General features: G+C 38.3%; 1 protein-coding gene across 1 annotated transcript in view; it reads left to right on the top strand.

Moving 5' to 3' along the window:
* Positions 1 to 235: 235 nt before the first annotated feature.
* The window catches only part of LOC126972063 (uncharacterized), a 53,255-nt gene continuing 35,689 nt past the window's right edge, over positions 236 to 17,801 (top strand). The window contains exons 1-5 of the mRNA XM_050818639.1: positions 236 to 589; positions 3,224 to 3,400; positions 5,431 to 5,608; positions 6,530 to 6,709; positions 7,340 to 7,516. Coding sequence (XP_050674596.1) covers positions 335 to 589; positions 3,224 to 3,400; positions 5,431 to 5,608; positions 6,530 to 6,709; positions 7,340 to 7,516 — 967 coding nt within the window. The 5' untranslated portion in view covers positions 236 to 334. The remainder of the gene's footprint in view (positions 590 to 3,223; positions 3,401 to 5,430; positions 5,609 to 6,529; positions 6,710 to 7,339; positions 7,517 to 17,801) is intronic.

The raw sequence follows: 17,801 nt of genomic DNA on the forward strand, positions 1-17,801 counted from the left end.
CAAATTAAACATAATTATATTAAAATAATAAGGAATTAATTAGACCATTCACAAAAGCGAAAACGACGCTAAATAGAAATGAATATAGCCTGATAATTGTGTCTAGTGGCTATAAATAAAATCTCCCGAATATACGATTGTCTCTTGTTAGGACTCAATTGGTTATCGGGCCATTGTGCAATCACATATCGCACCGGAAGACCCATTTGCTTGGATTATATTCAGATAACTCAGTTATAAACTTTAACTAGACAATACAACACAACTCGGTGATAAATACAATTTTAATGAGTTTGTTTGTAATATTAAAGACTTTGAAGAAGATGAAATCAAAATGCGTACAAATAATAAAAGGAAAGTATCAGTAACCGAAGAGTATTCGTGTTGTAAAAAATTGTCCCTTTTTGCTTGTGTTTGTGGAGTTCTTTCGTTATTATTACACACGTATAGTTACGTGGAAAGTGAAGGTAAAAATAGTATAGAGACGTTAATGAAGAGAGAATTAGATAATGAGTTAGAAGAGAAGATTAAATCATATTTAAGTGAATTATCAATGGATCCGCGTAGAAGTAAAAGAGATGCTATGCTTGTAAGTAACCTGTAGTTGTTTATTCAGATTATAAGTCAATACTTTTTTGAATCTTTCTTTGTTTGCGTTATTTATATGCTAATTAATAGTATGTGCGAAAGTACGTTTAAAAATTTTAAAGCCCTCCCGGAGGATTGATGCTGTTAAAAATAGAAACAGAAATTTTGAAAATTAGTAAAACTTATCTGGTGTTATTTAGTCTTGTAATGCATTCAAATTCAAAGTCAAATAAACTTTATTCAATAAGCTTAAATTAAGCGCTTTTGACGTCACTTTAAATATTTTTTCGAAGATTCTAGTTATCAAAAAGTTGAGCTCGTGAGAAGAACATACAAGAAACTCTTATCAATCAAATAGAGTATTTTACAATGGCTGTATATATACATAACAAATTAGTTTGTATGGTGTTGCAACCAATATATGAATCGTCCTTAAATTTAGGTACCAACACTTTTTAAAAACAAAACAAATCTTATAACTATATTTACAATACTAATTAAAACTATCAGTACGTACCAAGTACCAATCAATCCCAACCACTCACTTGACCCCGGCATCACGCTAAGTGGCACGGCCCTCCCTTGAGCATAAACTTTCAAGTATCTAGGATCCGTTCTCCACCGAGGATGGCTCAATAGAAGCGGACGTAACACAGAGAACGACATCTGGATGGATGAAGTGGCGTACTCTCACAGGGATGCTATGTGACGCTAAAATGCAAGTAAAAACTAAAGGCAAGGTCTATAAAACGGCAGTACGACCAGCCTTACTGTACGGTAGCGAAGTTTGCGCAAGCAAAAAGACCCATGAACAGAAGCTACATACCACCGAAATGCGTATGCTGAGATGGGCGGGAGGAGTAACACTCAAGGACAAAGTACAAAATAAATATATAAGAGGAAGCTTTAAAGTTGCACCCATCACCGGTAAAATATCAGAAACTAGGCTCATATGGTACGGACACGCAATGCGTAGGCCCGACGATTATGTGGTGAAAAAGTGCCTTTCCATGCCTGGAAGAAAGACGGGTAAACCCCAAACTACCTGGATGTCGAATGTCCAAATGACATGAAACGCCTTGGCCTCAGTGACGAAAATGCGAAAACAAGATTTACAAGGCGCTGCATGATAACAAAAGCTGACCCCGCGTAACGGGATCAGGCGAGGGTAAAGAAGAGTACGTACCAGGTACCGTTGATTGAAATAGCTGCCAGCGCTTCTACGCGAAGATAGTACTTTGTAAATACTCCGCGCTTCTGGGCCGCACGGACCAAGTGTCTCGACACCAAAAGGCACAAAAAGATAAGACTCACATATTTGCGACGCTTGTTATCTTCAGCCGTCGAAGCAGCAGCCCCAGCACCAACTGGCGTATCTTGGACATGAGAAGGAGCCAGAATGTCGACGCAAGTCGCGTCCCTTCCCCGTGTGGGCACGGGGAAGGGACGCGACTTAATAAATAGTAATATATAATAGCATAAATTTTATTCCCATGGTGTTTAAACAATATTAATTATTTCATAGAAAGTAATGAAGAATTTTTGGTATATTAGATGCATTAACCTTTAGAGCTTGAATTTATGAATTAGAAGAAGCAATCAAGTAAGTAAGTAAGACGTAAGACGAGAGCCCAGTGGTTAGTGACCCTGCCTACTGAGCTAGAGGTCCCGGGTTCGAATCCCGGTAGGTGCAATCATTTATGTGATGAATATGAATGTTTGTTTCTAAGTCATGGATGTTTATTTGTATTTATGTATGTTTAAGTAAGTATATTGTATTAAATATATTGTTGACTTGCACCCATAATACAGACTATGCCTAGTTTGGGGCAAGATAATTTGTGTAAGAGTGTGTCAACATTATATTAAATTCGCTCAAAAGCTCCAAAAAGCTAATAATTTTAAACGTAAAAATTGACAGTTTGTTTACGATACTAGATTGATAAGATAAGGTATAATAATTGACGAAAAAAGAAAATACCTTAAAACACAATTGTCACGCTTCACACATTCGGAAATAAACATATGATAGATATAATCACGGACTAGTAAAAAAATAAGGACTCCGTGTCAACTTACATAACAGTGTAGCACCAAAACAAACCGATTAACGTGTAAATACATAGCCCCACGCACACACTTACACTACTACAGGCCGATAGACGGCCATTATGATAATTGTCATCGTGTGTGACAGATCAGTTTGCGTCTCAATAAATTATTTTAAAATTGCCATCGTGCGTTGTGAAAAAGTGTAAAAACGATACAATATAAGTATTTGTGGCCATATATGATTATTAAAGGGAGAAAAAATTGTGTAACTAGTATCCCCCGCAACCGCACACACACTAGCATAAAGTACTTCTTTTTTTACTCGTCCGTGGTTCAAATATCAAAAATTCATTCTCAAAAATTCTTCTTTATTGTAAACAAATACGTTATGGCCTATCACTGAACATGATTTAAATAGTAATAAAAGTAATGTTTGAATCCATTATTGAATTAAAAACCAATATCACCATATTTTAAATGGGTTATCGGCCGCTCGAGATTGTGGCTAATCTTCATGTTTTTTTTTAATTATTCACATAAAAATAGTTGGTGTAGTGCTAATAAAATGGATGTGATTACTCAGAAACCATCACCGATCCAAGATGACAACACCGTCGCACCTCATGTTGAATTCTTTAACCCGAAAATGCGTGGAGAGCTCGAAGAAAAGGATGCTATAGAGATGAAGAGGACCGGAGCCAAGGGACCAGCTCCTGGTGGCGATACCTGGGTGTGGCTCACCAGTTACTCCAGAGTTCCTGTAAGTTGTTATAGCTTAACCTATCTACTTCAGACGAGACATATTTTCCTTGTTTTACAAAAGTATCGCGCATTTTAATAAAAAAACTTATGAAGAGAGTTGAAACGTTGTTAACCTTGTAATGCTTAAATTTCGATATTAAATAACATAGGATTCATGTAGCTTAATCATAAATAATTAAGGTTTTTTTCCGTTGTTCCGTGGTTCAAATATTAATTAAATGTTAAAATTCATGCTTAATTATTAGGATACCATTGTATTCTGTTTTTTTTTTTCATAATACCCTTCAGGCTCCATTTACCTAAGTTTAATCTTCTTAGAAATCTTAGATTAAGGATTGGTCTCCTCTGCACTCCAACTAAATACCGCGGGCGTAGTCGCAAAGTGCGGCAACTAATACTATGCCCAAGTGGGTATACTCGAGCCAGTCTCTAACAATGTGTAACGTTGACGTGCCACATGTTCTGTTAAACTTTGCTAATAATTCAAACTAAAACGCCGGGTTGCGTAGTAAAACTTGGTAAAAATAATACTACATAAATTAAGAAAGACATTGGGATCACATATCATCAGTAAGTATTTTGTATTTATTAATTTCAATGTAAAATAACACGAAGCGTATGTTACAAAATTTGAAAGATGCCATTGAGTGTCAAGATGCCACGCACACAAGCATGTAATAGTTGCCGTAATAAAAAAAGATGTTGTTCTTTGGTTGTGCGGTATTTAGTTAGAGCGCAGCGGAGACCAATCCTTAATCTAAGTTTGAAGTATTCGATTTGAGTAAAATTATGTTTTTTTAAGACCCCAGGTGGACGGTTCACTTAGTGCTGGAACTCGGGTTATCCCGAGATCAGCGGATTTGAATCCCACATCGTCCATAAATTTTGGTTACAAATTTAATTTGTATACTTAATTTATTTATTTATTTATTTACAAGTAGGTACAATAACAGATAACAAGATAAAACTATCATCTAATAACAAGTACAGCATATTTTTATGATCCTGAGAGCCAATTAAAATTGTACACATCATTCACCAAACACAGTAAAAAAAAATAAAAAATTAATAAGTGGACACAATAGTAATTACAGTATAACGAAATTTAGTTAAACATTAAATTATTTTACATAAACTAGAAAGTTTTATAAAGAGTATTTTTAAAAATGTCTACATTTGTAAAGAATATATCAAAATCAGCACATACTTCGTTAAATTCTCTACAAATTCTCATAATCGGGTTGTTATGCGATACATTATTATTTGAGGAATTGATCGAAAATAAACATGGAATACGCACAGATCGTGTTGGAACTTTAAAGTTTATCAAACTTAATAGATGACTATCCATAAAACCATTCGCAATGTTATGTAAGACGCACATATCAGATACCCATCTCCGTTTATCAAGACTATGCAAGTTAAATTTACGTAAGCGCTCAGAGTATTCGGGAATTTTACGAAGTTACGATTAATCCCAGAAATGTGGGATATCACTAAAAAGTAACAAAAATTTTCCGTTTATGTTTATTGTAATAATGCTTCATATATGCCTTCTTAGGTAACCGTTATTACTGTAACTATAAATGCTTTTACAACAAGATCCCAGAAAATGTTCAAAACAAAAGTATTACGTTATTCAAAAGAATTGTTAAAAAACGTTTGTGTGGTAAAGGAAACTATAACATAAATGACTTTCTTATGACACCACAGATTGGGAATGGAGCGACCACCCTCAGGCTACTAAATGGTTTAATTGTACAACATTACTTTGCACACAAATTTTCTTTGATCAAACAAAAGCCCGCTGAGTTTGTTGCGCCCATTCTTCTCTGGTCTGAGGCATTCGTTTTGGAATGGTTAATAATTGGTGTATTTTGACTTTCAATAAGTGATGTCACATCCTATTTTGAATATAAATATTTGAATTTATACCAGGCAAAATGACAGCACTGATACATTCGCGTTATTATATTTACGTTCCAGCTAATGGAAATAGAGCTCAGCTAAACATTATTTTGATTTTAGTACAACGTCGTGCAAGGTTTCTGCAGAGCTACTCAGGATTATTGTCCACCTGGAGTTCAGGGGCCGAAGGGACCTACGGGCGAGCCAGGTCCTAAAGGTGACCGAGGTGATCCCGGCGCTCCAGGCACTCCTGGAAGAGCAGGGGCTAGAGGACCAGTTGGACCACCCGGAACGAAAGGTTAGCCATGTGGTGATAAACATTTTATATTCCCATTTATTTTGTTTATCAGACATTTATCTTTTAATATAATAGACTACGATAGTTTATACTTAAAGACTAAACTGTGTCTAACTTTTGCACCTTCTGTTATAGCTCAGATTTTCTAATAATATTTGACGTAAAATTTGCGCGCGTGAGAGAGTTGCGTGTCATTTAAGGAAACAAAAGCGAGAAATGAAGATTCGGTCTCTTTCGTATATCATCAAAGAAGATTTGGAGCTTTGTGCTTAATGTCGATATACAGGATACACCCTAAATGAATTCCTACAGATAAACAGAGCAAATTCTCGATCAGCATACTAGCTGTCTCATTACGCGAATGAAAAGTACAGCAACATCATTTTCACTGATAAAAAAAATCTCAATTAAGCCAAAGCACAAAGTTTTATAACAGATTTTTTTCGAACAGATTTATACTATTTGGATTACGTCATAAAAAAATAAATGCAAATGATCTAAAACAGAACTTATGGACTTTAAGAAATTTCATATTAATTTATCTTAAATATACAGTGTTGTTGGACTTATGCAACAATAAAATAAAAAATATCATTGCATCAATCTAAAAAATCTGAAATAGACAAAGTTATTTTCAAAATCCGATAATTATTTATATCAAAAAGAATTCTAAAGGAATCATTTTGAGAAAATAAAAGCCAAAATTTATGAAATATACAAAAACGATGACAAAACTCTTCAATCTTATAATACCAGGATAGATACTAATAAAATGGTGTTGTGGCCTTTTATTCAAACCGAGTACATAATAAAAGTGTTTCTCTCAAAGAGGCCAAGGAATTTCAGCTTGAATGTGTAATCCAATGTAATTAAACAGGTAATGGGTTTTTTGGCCAATGGATAACATTGTAATATTTGTAGGTGATCGAGGTTTGCCAGGTAATCCAGGATTAGACGGTCGTGATGGTGTACCGGGAGAGCCTGGGCTTGATGGCTTATCAGGGAGAAACGGAGCGGACGGAGCACCGGGGAAAGATGGCCGTGACGGTATACCAGGGCGAGATGGTAGCCCAGGGAAAAATGGAAAAGACGGTAAAGATGGTAAGTATTAAAGTTAATATTATTGCCCAGGGTGTATTTATCGAAGTATTATTAACAAAATATTTATTTAATTAGTTTATCTAAGCATTCATTCATAATCATTACAGAATATTCCAATGCGGTAGAGGTGTACATACATTATTATATTTAACATTTTTATACTTAAATTTTATAACATATTATAAATAAAGCTACTCTCGTGAATTCACCATTAGTGCAACAAAACAGATCCGTCTGTGAGGCTATTTCGTTAATAGTACGAAGTGCACGCGTCATCACTGCCGTGTTCGTCCGGGGCAATACGGCTACCACACCATACAAACAGCATAAAAATTAAAAAACGGGAGGTGCTTATATATATATATATATGTTCCTCGTCTCTGTTGGACAAATCCCTCCCTCAATTATCTAAATGGCAATTGGTCCTGCGTTGCCCACATCCAACATATTCCGACGATCGTGACCAAATCGTCGATTCATCTTTTGGGGGACCTACCAACACTGCGTCTTTCGGTACGCAACGTACTACAACTAAACTATGTTTCTTCTGCGGTATTTAAAACGATATGACATGGGAAGCCTTAATAGCGTATATTGCATTGATTGATTTTGTATTTGGGTTATTTTTAGGGAAACCGGGAGCATATGGACCACAAGGCCCTAGAGGTCTGAAAGGTGAAAAAGGACCAATTGGCCCGAAAGGGACGCGTGGTAACGACGGTCGTGACGGCGCTCCAGGGAGGCCCGGACTATCAATTTACAACTATACAAAGGAAAATCAAATGTTCATCCCCCCAACATTTGCTTGTAAGTAAAATTTAAATAATTTACAAATTTGAAATAGAAACCCCATGGCACAGATACTGGACAGTTACGTCGATGCATAGAACGGCAGAATATTTAGTTTTATTAATTTTTATGAAAATAAGGGACGAGACGAGCAGGACAGCTGATGGTAATTGATAAGCCCGGTATTGACAATGCAGTGTCACTCAGGATTTTTGAAAAAATTCAAAAATTCTGAGCGGCACCACAATTGCGCTAGTTAAGGGTGCTAACCCTATAGATTTATGCTTTGTCAGCTAAAGTAGAGCATAGCAACAAGTCGTAGGTACATTTACTTTACACGTGTAGAACCTTCTGGAAACAATATTGCTGATGTACCAAATTACTTTCCCACAGAAATATGACTCTCTTTGTTAGAATAAGCTATATAATGTAAGTTTCCGTAAAATTAAGTATTCTGTGTTTAGTCTTAGCTCCGTAAACATTGTAAATCGGGTTTATTGAATAAAGTTATTTTTTTATAAAGTAACCATTCAGTTATTCCTTGACTGGCGCAGCCGGTAAGTGACCTTGTCGTTTGGGTCCTCTGTGCCATCGCGAATAAAAATTTTCGGGCAACAAAGCAGACTCCTAACGTTCGTTTTAACGATTAATCGGGTCAACGAACCAAAAATAAATTTGTCAAGAGAAGACACGGCGCGGAGCAAGCTGACCAGAATCACTGATCACAGAAGGAGAGCGGAGAAGCGGGTTATGTGAGTAAATCTTTTCACTATCCTGTCAAATTTCCTTTTATATTTTCCTGGTGATCTTTATATTATGTGTTTCGTGTAATAATAGGGATTAGAAAAAGCCCGTCCAGCACGTTGCATATATAATTTAGTTAGTAAAGTGATTAAAATCTCACGTTAGTTACTTATTTTGTATTTGAATTTATTTAATAAATAAAAATGGAAGGAATCGTAGTTGTACCTGCGGAAGTTTTGAAAATAATTCCAGTATTCAGTGGAGAGACAAGACTCTTATCGTTGTTCATCCGCAAAACAGAATACATTATTAGTTTATATAGAGGAACTGAAGTACAAAATGAATATCTTTTTAATGCAATTACTAGTAGATTAGGCGGGGAAGCAGCTAACTTAATTGGTGAAAGAGAATCAATACAGACTTGGGTTGAATTAAAACAAATATTACAGGATCATTTTGGGGATCCAAGGACGGAGGATTGCCTTGTCCTTGAGTTAGAAAGTTTGAAAATAAATAGAGGCGAAAGTTATTTAGATTTTTGTAACCGAATACAATAAATAAGGAGTATTTTAATAGCCAAAATTAATGAAACTGTCGATGATGCAGCTGTTAGGTTATCTAAACAAAATATATACACGGATCTTTCTATGAAAATTTTCTTGTTTAATTTGCCGAAATATTTAGTAAGGTTGGTGCGATTGAAAAATGGCTCAACATTAGAAGACGCATTAAAAGCTGTTCTAGAGGAACAATATTTGCAAGAAGTTTATGATCAAAAACAAACAAGGTCCACTCAAAGTAATCAAAACTTTCAACGGCGAAATATTCACCAATATAATTTAAATCAACAAGCATCGACAAGTACATACAATAACTCGTCGAAATTGCAACGATCTATTAATAATTTCACCTCTCATCGTAATAATTCACCACATTATGCACTTCAAACAGAAAATGGGAATAGGTCCCGTAATAACTTTTCTCCACATGATTCATTTCAATTAAGAAATAATAATAGGTACCAGAATAATCATTTGAATCAAATAATCCATCCTAAAATAATTATAATACATTGGAACAAACGAGGCCGCAGTTCCCACATCGGCAAAATGCTGACAACGCTCGTCGCGGCTCGCAACACGTACAGCCAACGCCGGCGACGGGATCAGGTTGCAATACCGATGTAACCATGAGAACAGCTAGTTCGAGACGTGTGAACTATACCGATTATAATGATAATGAAAATAATGTGTTACCAAATACTTTTAATGATAATGAACTAGTAGGAAATTTTTACACACGAGAACGGATAAAATTAAATTGTAATATATTAAATCTCCCGCATATACGTATACCAGAAATTAATGCTATCTTTATGATTGATACCGGTAGTCAACGCTCGTTTATAAGCCCAAAGTTAGCGAATCAATATTTTTGCGACTTCAAGCGAAACGAAAATTTTGAAGTAGTTAGTACTCATGCTAGTAGTAAGCATAATGAAGTAGTGTTTATACCTTTACCTAGATTATTTCAAAGTGATGAATGGCACAAATTTTATATTTACTGTGTTGATGATAGGTATGACGGCTTAATTGGTAGTGATTTATTGACTCAACTTCACGCAAATATCGATATGAAAAATAAAAAATTATTTACAAAGGGCACTTGCATACCGATTATTTATAGTCCGCCAATACGTGAAATTTATGTGTTACCTCCACGTAGCGAATTAAGGGTCAAACTTCCAGTAAACTTGTTACATGGTGAGGGCATATTAAACTTCACAGAATTTACTGAAGGTGTTAGAATGCTAACAGCTTTAGTAAACTGTATACATGGTTACGCGACAACTGTTATTCAAAATTCCAGATCCGAGCAAGTGGAATTAACAGTGACTTCTTCTTTTAAAGTCGAACAGTACTCAGGAACGAATTTTGAATTTGATAGGGTAAATTTCAATTTTACTGATAAGTTCAATTTTAACATAGATCAACTGTTAACAGATAATCTCTCAAAGTTAAGAGTAGATCATATGAATGAGGAGGAAAAGCAATCAGTAATTAATATTTGCAAAGAATTTAAAGATATTTTTTATTGTGAGGACGTACCTCTTTCTTTTACTAATGAGGTAAAGCACAAAATTAGGACTAAAAATGAAGATCCAATACATATTAAAGCCCATAGGTAACCGCCTACACAAACAGCAGAAATTAGGAACCAAGTAGAGAAAATTCTCAAAGATAACGTGATTCAAAAGTCTTTTTCACCTTGGAGTGCACCGGTTCATCTGGTACCCAAGAAAGTAGATAATTCAGGCATTAAGAAATGGAGGATGGTCATAGACTACAGACGCCTTAATGAAATAACTATTGACGATAAATACCCTCTTCCGAACATCAATGATCTTTTTGATATGTTAGGCAAGAGTACATATTTCACAACTTTAGATTTAGCGAGTGGATACCATCATATAGAGGTGGAAAATGAGGATAAAACCAAGACAGGATTTAGCACCCCTTTTGGTCACTACGAATTTAATAGAATGCCATTTGGCCTAAAAACGGCACCGGCTACATTCCAGCGAGCAATGGACAACGTTCTAAGGTGATTACAAGGTATCCATTGCCTCGTATACCTTGATGACGTAATAATCTTTGCTAAAAGTATTCAAGAGCATAACGAAAAACTTAGGGCTGTATTTGAAAGATTTCGCGAAACCAACTTAAAAGTGCAACTAGATAAATCTAAATTTTTACGTAAGGAAGTGTTATATTTAGGGCACACGATAACTAGCGAGGGCTTAAAATCTAATAATGATAAAATAGAAGCCGTACTAAAATATCCTATACCGAACACCACAACGGAAATCAAAAGTTTTCTTGGCCTTATAGGTTATTATAGGAAATTTATTAAAGACTTTGCGAAAATTACAAGGCCGCTAACAGTCTGTTTGAAAAAAGGTAAATGTATCGATTTAAATGCTGATTATATAGAAAGCTTTGAAACTTGTAAAAAACTTCTCACAAATGCTCCATTATTACAATTCCCAGATTTCAATAAGCCTTTTATTTTGACCACCGATGCATCAAACTATGCAATCGGGGCAGTACTTTCACAAGGCACTATATTGCCCTGTGCTGCCTCGGGGCGTAAAAAGAATAGGGTAGTCCCAGGTCCAAGGGTGTCGTAAGAGGCGACTACGGGCTTTTTGAAAGTGGGAGAGTCACGCTGCTGTCTTATGACGTCAGCACAATCGGGCCAGACTCGTCCGGGTTACTTACCACACTCGCACAGAATACCGGCGTGAAGTAGCGGCCTAGTGCCGCTATGTTTCGCATAGGTTAGTGTCGAGGACCGGAGGCCATTCCCCCCCGTCCTTTCCCCCCCCCCCCCCCCCCCAACAAAATATGAGAGCGGTCCTAAAAAATAAATTACCCCAGGAGGGTACCGGCTCTTGTAGAGCCGGAGAATCCCTCCCCGAGCATTCGCGCTCGGGCTGCCCCTCGTATTCTGGGGAGGGCACAGTACCGCGTATGTCACAGGACAAACAGGGCAGCAACACCACGGCACCCCGCTCCACGCTTAATGTGGACTTTTGTAACATCCGGGGAATTCACTCCAACTTAAACGCCGTCCACCACCACCTTGAGACGGCGCAGCCGGCCTTGTGTTTCCTTACGGAGACGCAGATATCTCGACCTAGCGATACGTCATATTTAACGTACCCCGGGTACAAAATTGAGCATAATTTCATGCCTCATGCCGGGGTATGTGTGTACGTTAGGGAGGATATCTGCTGTCGCCGTCTCGGCAATTTTGAGGGTAGGGGCCTGTCTACTCTCTGGCTCCGCGTTGATTTAGAGGACCGCGTCCGCATCTATGCGTGTGTCTACAGGTCCCATAGTGGTAACGCAGAAACGGATCACCTCATGGGCTGCGTTCAAGCGGCATTTGATGACGTGCTTGCTCAGATCCCCTCCGCTGAAATCGTAGTCTTGGGTGATTTCAACGGGCACAATGCCGAATGGCTTGGATCACGTACCACAGACTGCGCAGGGCGATCTGTGCATAATTTTGCATTGGCGTATGGTCTGTCCCAATTGGTTGAGTCGCCGACGCGGCTCCCGGATGTGGATAGCCACATGCCGTCCTTATTAGATCTTCTGCTGACTACACATCCCGATGGTTACCAGGTCTCTGTCGACGCCCCTCTCGGAACGTCCGACCATTGCCTGGTCAGGAGTGTAGTGCCTATCCGACGCCATGGTCGCAGACCACCAACGACCCGCCGCGTTTGGCACTACAAGTCAGCAGATTGGGATAGGATGCGTTCCTTTTTTGCATCCTACCCTTGGGGCGGGGTTTGTTTCCTTTCAGATGATCCTAGTGCCTGCGCTGTTGCAGTAGCCGATGTGATACTGCAGGGCATGGATATTTTTATACCAAGCTCTGTAGTACCGATCGGTGGCAGATCACAGCCCTGGTTCGATGCGTCAGTTAAAGCAGCATCTGACTGCAAAAAACAGGCGTATCGAACTTGGGTTGCGGCGCTGGGCTCAAAGGATCCAAACTGCAAACTGCGAAGAGGAAATATAACCATGCCTCCAGATTTTTTAAGCGGCAAATCGCCCGTGCGAAATCGAAGCACGTCGTCAAAATTGGCGAGCAGCTTTCCAGTTACCCGACTGGAACACGCAAGTTCTGGTCGTTGTCGAAAGCTGCTCTTGGTAACTTCAACCAGCCGTCCATGCCGCCGTTGCACATGAGGAATGACACCCTGGCCCATACGGCAAAAGAGAAAGCCAATCTCCTGTGCACTCTTTTTTCCTCCAACTCGACTCTTGACGACAACGGAAAAACACCGCCGACCATCCCGCGGTGTCAGAGCTCCATGCCTGAAGTACAGTTCCGACAGAAAACTGTTAGGCGAGCTCTGTTTTCGTTGGACGTCAGGAAGTCGAGCGGGCCGGATGGCATTTCTCCAATCGTGCTTAGAACGTGTGCCCCTGAGTTGACGCCGGTGCTAACGCGTTTATTCCGGCACTCGTATTCAAAAGGCGTAGTCCCTGATTCATGGAAGTCAGCCCTTGTCCATCCGATCCCAAAAAAAGGAGACAGTTCGGATCCGGCAAACTACAGGCCTATTGCTATTACCTCCCTACTCTCCAAAATTATGGAGAGCATAATTAACCGCCAGCTCTTGGTATACCTTGAGGGTCACCAGTTGATCAACGACCGGCAGTACGGCTTTCGCCATGGTCGGTCGACTGGTGATCTTCTGGTATACCTAACACACAGATGGGCGGCGGCTATTGAAAGCAAGGGGGAAGGCCTGGCAGTTGGTCTGGATATAGCGAAGGCCTTTGATCGTGTATGGCACAAGGCGCTCCTCACAAAACTTCCATCATTTGGGCTTCCCGAGAGCTTATGCAAGTGGACCTCCAGCTTCCTCACTGGGCGCAGCATACAGGTCGTTATCGACGGTTATTGCTCGAATCCCAAGCCCGTGAACGCTGGAGTGCCCCAAGGCTGTGTGCTATCTCCCACGCTGTTTCTTCTGCATATCAATGATATGTTGGACACCGCCAACATGCATTGCTATGCAGACGACAGCACTGGTGATGCCGTATACACGGGCCATGCAGGTCTCTCTCGGGAAAACGTCGACCAGTGCCGGGTGAAACTTGTGTCTTCTATCGAGTCCTCTCTCGAGAAGGTCGCGGAATGGGGTAAGTTGAACCTTGTCCAATTTAACCCCCAGAAGACTCAAGTTTGCGCGTTTACCACTAAAATAACCCTATTTGCCGTATCACCGCTCTTCGAGAACACTTCCCTTAAAGCCTCGCCTAGTATCGGAATACTGGGTCTCGAAATCTCGAGCAATTGCCAATTCCGTGGCCATCTGGAGGGCAAAGCCAAACTGGCTTCAAAGAAACTGGGCGTCATAAATAGAGCACGGCAATACTTCAAGCCGGCCCACATTCTAGCGTTCTACAAAGCGCAGGTCCGGCCTCACATGGAGTATTGCTGTCATCTCTGGTCCGGCGCACCCCAGTATCAGCTCGATCCATTTGACCGCGTGCAACGCAGAGCAGCTCGAATTGTCGGGGACCCAATACTCTGTGAACGGCTGGATCACTTGGCGTTGCGTAGAGACGTCGCTTCATTGTGTGTCTTCTACCGCATTTATCACGGGGAGTGTTCCAAAGAGCTGTTCAACCTGATTCCTGCCGCCGAATTTCACCTTCGCACGACACGCCACAAGTTACGATATCATCCCCACCATCTGGATGTGTGGCGGTCCTCCACAGTGCGGTTTTCAAGGAGCTTTCTTCCTCATACCACGAAGCTGTGGAATGAGCTTCCTTGTGCGGTGTTTCCGGGACGATACGACATGGGTACCTTCAAGAAAAGCGCGTACACCTTCCTTAAAGGCCGGCAACGCTCTTGTGATTCCTCTGGTGTTGCAGGAGAGTGTGGGCGGCGGTGATCACTTAACACCAGGTGACCCGTACGCTCGTTTGTCCTCCTATTCCATAAAAAAAAAAAAAGGCTCAGACAAACCTGTGGCATATGCTAGCCGAACTTTGAGTGATACAGAGTCTAGGTATAGCACCATAGAAAAGGAACTTTTAGCAGTCATCTGGGCAGTAAAGCATTTCAGACCGTATTTGTGGGGTAAAAAATTCCACATTTATACAGACCATAGGCCCTTAGCCTGGCTTTATTCACTTAACGAACCAAATAGAAAACTCACTAGATGGCGCCTTAGACTTGAGGAATATGATTTTGAAATTAATTATAAAAAAGGGTCACAGAACTCAAATGCAGATGCTTTATCTCGTGTAAAAATAAACAGCTTAAGAGCGGATAGTAATAATATCGTAGTTAGTTTAAATGGTAGACAAATTAGGGAAATAAAGGTTTAATATATTAGATAATGACAGCGAATCACTGCAAGTTAATATAGATGGTAAAGAAACTACTAGAACTTTAGAAGATAAAAATGAAAGTGATGTAACAATTTGCTTATCAGAATCGGACTCAGATAGGATGAGTATAGATAGAAAAGAGATTCCTGTCATAGACATATCGGAATCAGATGACAGAGCTACTGCTCACTCAATAACGAATAGGGAACATGAAGGCATACCAATTTTAAATGAAGCCATTGATACCAAACCTAGACAAATACTTATCTACATTTGGTATAAAAATGACATCAGTGTAAAAGACATTTCAAATAATAGCCAAAAAATAATTGAGGTTCACATGCCTGCTATTAATAATGAACATTTAGTTTAACAGTTTTTAAAGAGTATATAGACTTTAAACAAAAGTATTTCATTTATTTCGAAGAGGAAATATTTAGGAAAATTTTTAATAAAGTAGTAACAGCTTTATATAAAAAAGGCTCTCAAAATTTAATAGAATGTACAGAGAGAGTAGTTAATGTAACAAATGAAGAAGAGCAAAGAGAGATTGTTATTAAATATCATGAGGGCGAAACTGTTCATCGGGGTATACGAGAAACATTCACAAAGCTTAGAAGACACTATTGGTGGTCTAACATGAAAGTTATGATTTCTGCCATAATAAATGCATGCGAGCAGTGTAGGAAAATGAAATATGATAGAAAACCCATTAAGCCCCCAATACAACTCACTCAAACACAGTGTATGCCATTTGAAGAAGTTTTTATGGATCTTTTGTATATAGAAAATAATTATTATTTAACTATAGTGGACGCGTTTAGTAAGATAGCGCAAGCATTTAATGTACCCAATAGAAGTACGCCGGAAATTGTTAAAGCATTAATTAAATACTTTAGTATCTATGGAGTCCCAAAAAAGATAAATAGCGACCCCGGCACTGAATTCAATAATAATCTAATTAAAGAATTACTGAACTTGTACAAAATTGAAATGCATGTAGGGACACCAAACAACCCCAATTCAATGGGTATTGTTGAACGTTTTCATTCGACAATTCTTGAAATTTATAGGTTAGCAAAATATGAAAAAAGAGACCAAGATGCAGCATCAGTAATGACATATGCTATTATGGCATATAACAACACTATTCATAGTGTAACGAATTTCACACCTTTTGAAATAGTATTTGGACATACAGAATCAGGAAATGCGTTTGATGTAGATAGAGATAAAAAATTATTACAGAAATTAGTTCAGGATCATAGGAAAAGACTCAAGGTATTATATGAATATGTAAGCGAAAAGATTATAGAGAATAAAAGTAAAGTGGTAGAGAAAAAAAGCGGTGAAAAGCCTCCAGAGATACAGGAAGGAAACGAAGTTTTCATGAAAACAACTAGGAATCGAAAAGGCAAGGAAATGCCACGGTACGAAAAAGCCAAAGTTATAGGGAAAATTAATAGGAATATTGTACCGGTAAAATTAGGGAAAAGGAATACAAAAGTAGCAATAAAAAACGTAAAACGCCCTCCACAGGTGGTGGCAAGCAGTCTTGACGCTCCTGGTCCTAGTGGAATCAGCAAGCAGCGTAAACCTGCAAGATATGAATCAGAATCCGGGAATAGCGCCGTTACGGATAAGTACAGCAGTGATTCAGAATAGCCAGTGGACTATTTTTAAGACGTTAGATTTAGAAACTTTAGCTAAATACTTAGAAACTAATATAAACCAGTATTTTAGATTAAAAGATATGATTTACTCGCAAAATGAGTATCATAATGAACTTGTAGGATTAGCTTCACATATTGAATCTTTTATGCAACTTACAAAAGATAGATTTAAACAAATTATGCCCAGTAAAAGGCTAAAAAGAGGCTTAATAAACCCGTTAGGTTCTATTATTAAATTAATTTCAGGCAATTTAGACAATGATGATGCTATTAGATATAATTCCGAGATTACTCATCTCAAGGACAGAGAACATTCGGTAGAAAGAAAACTGTCACTTATGCAAAAGGCTTTCGATAAGCTTGTTAATGTTTCAGATGATTTAAAACATAACTTACTTCGACTGAATATTAAAACTTCGCAGCTACGAACATTGCAGTATAATCAGTCAACAATACATAATATAGTCAGTCAAATGAATACTCTTTATCAAATCTCAAATAACTTTCGAACTTTCTATAATGTAATACAAGAGATAGAAACAGCAATAGCCTTTAGTCAAATACATATACTTCACCAATCTATAATCAATTCTACAGAATTATTTAATATATTATTAGAAATAGAAAAATATCATAGATTAGTGTATACAGTAGGTAAAGACAACCTAATGAAATTAGAAAGTACTATAGTTCTTAAATCGTATTCTGATAATAATAAATTAGTTTTTGTGTTGGTAGTTAGACACGATCACATATAATTATTACAAAATTATCCCGATACCTATATATAATCCTATTTCTTTAAAAACATCTGTTATTATTCCCGAGTATCCTTACCTCATAGAGAATGGATTGAAATACAGACCCGTGTCAACTCCATGCCAGCAAATAGAGAATGATCGAGTACTTTGTAAGGAAGATAACATCGTGCAATACGCTGACACTACGTGCATA

This window comes from Leptidea sinapis, chromosome 25, assembly GCF_905404315.1.
Source record: "Leptidea sinapis chromosome 25, ilLepSina1.1, whole genome shotgun sequence".
Classification (NCBI taxonomy): domain Eukaryota; kingdom Metazoa; phylum Arthropoda; class Insecta; order Lepidoptera; family Pieridae; genus Leptidea; species Leptidea sinapis.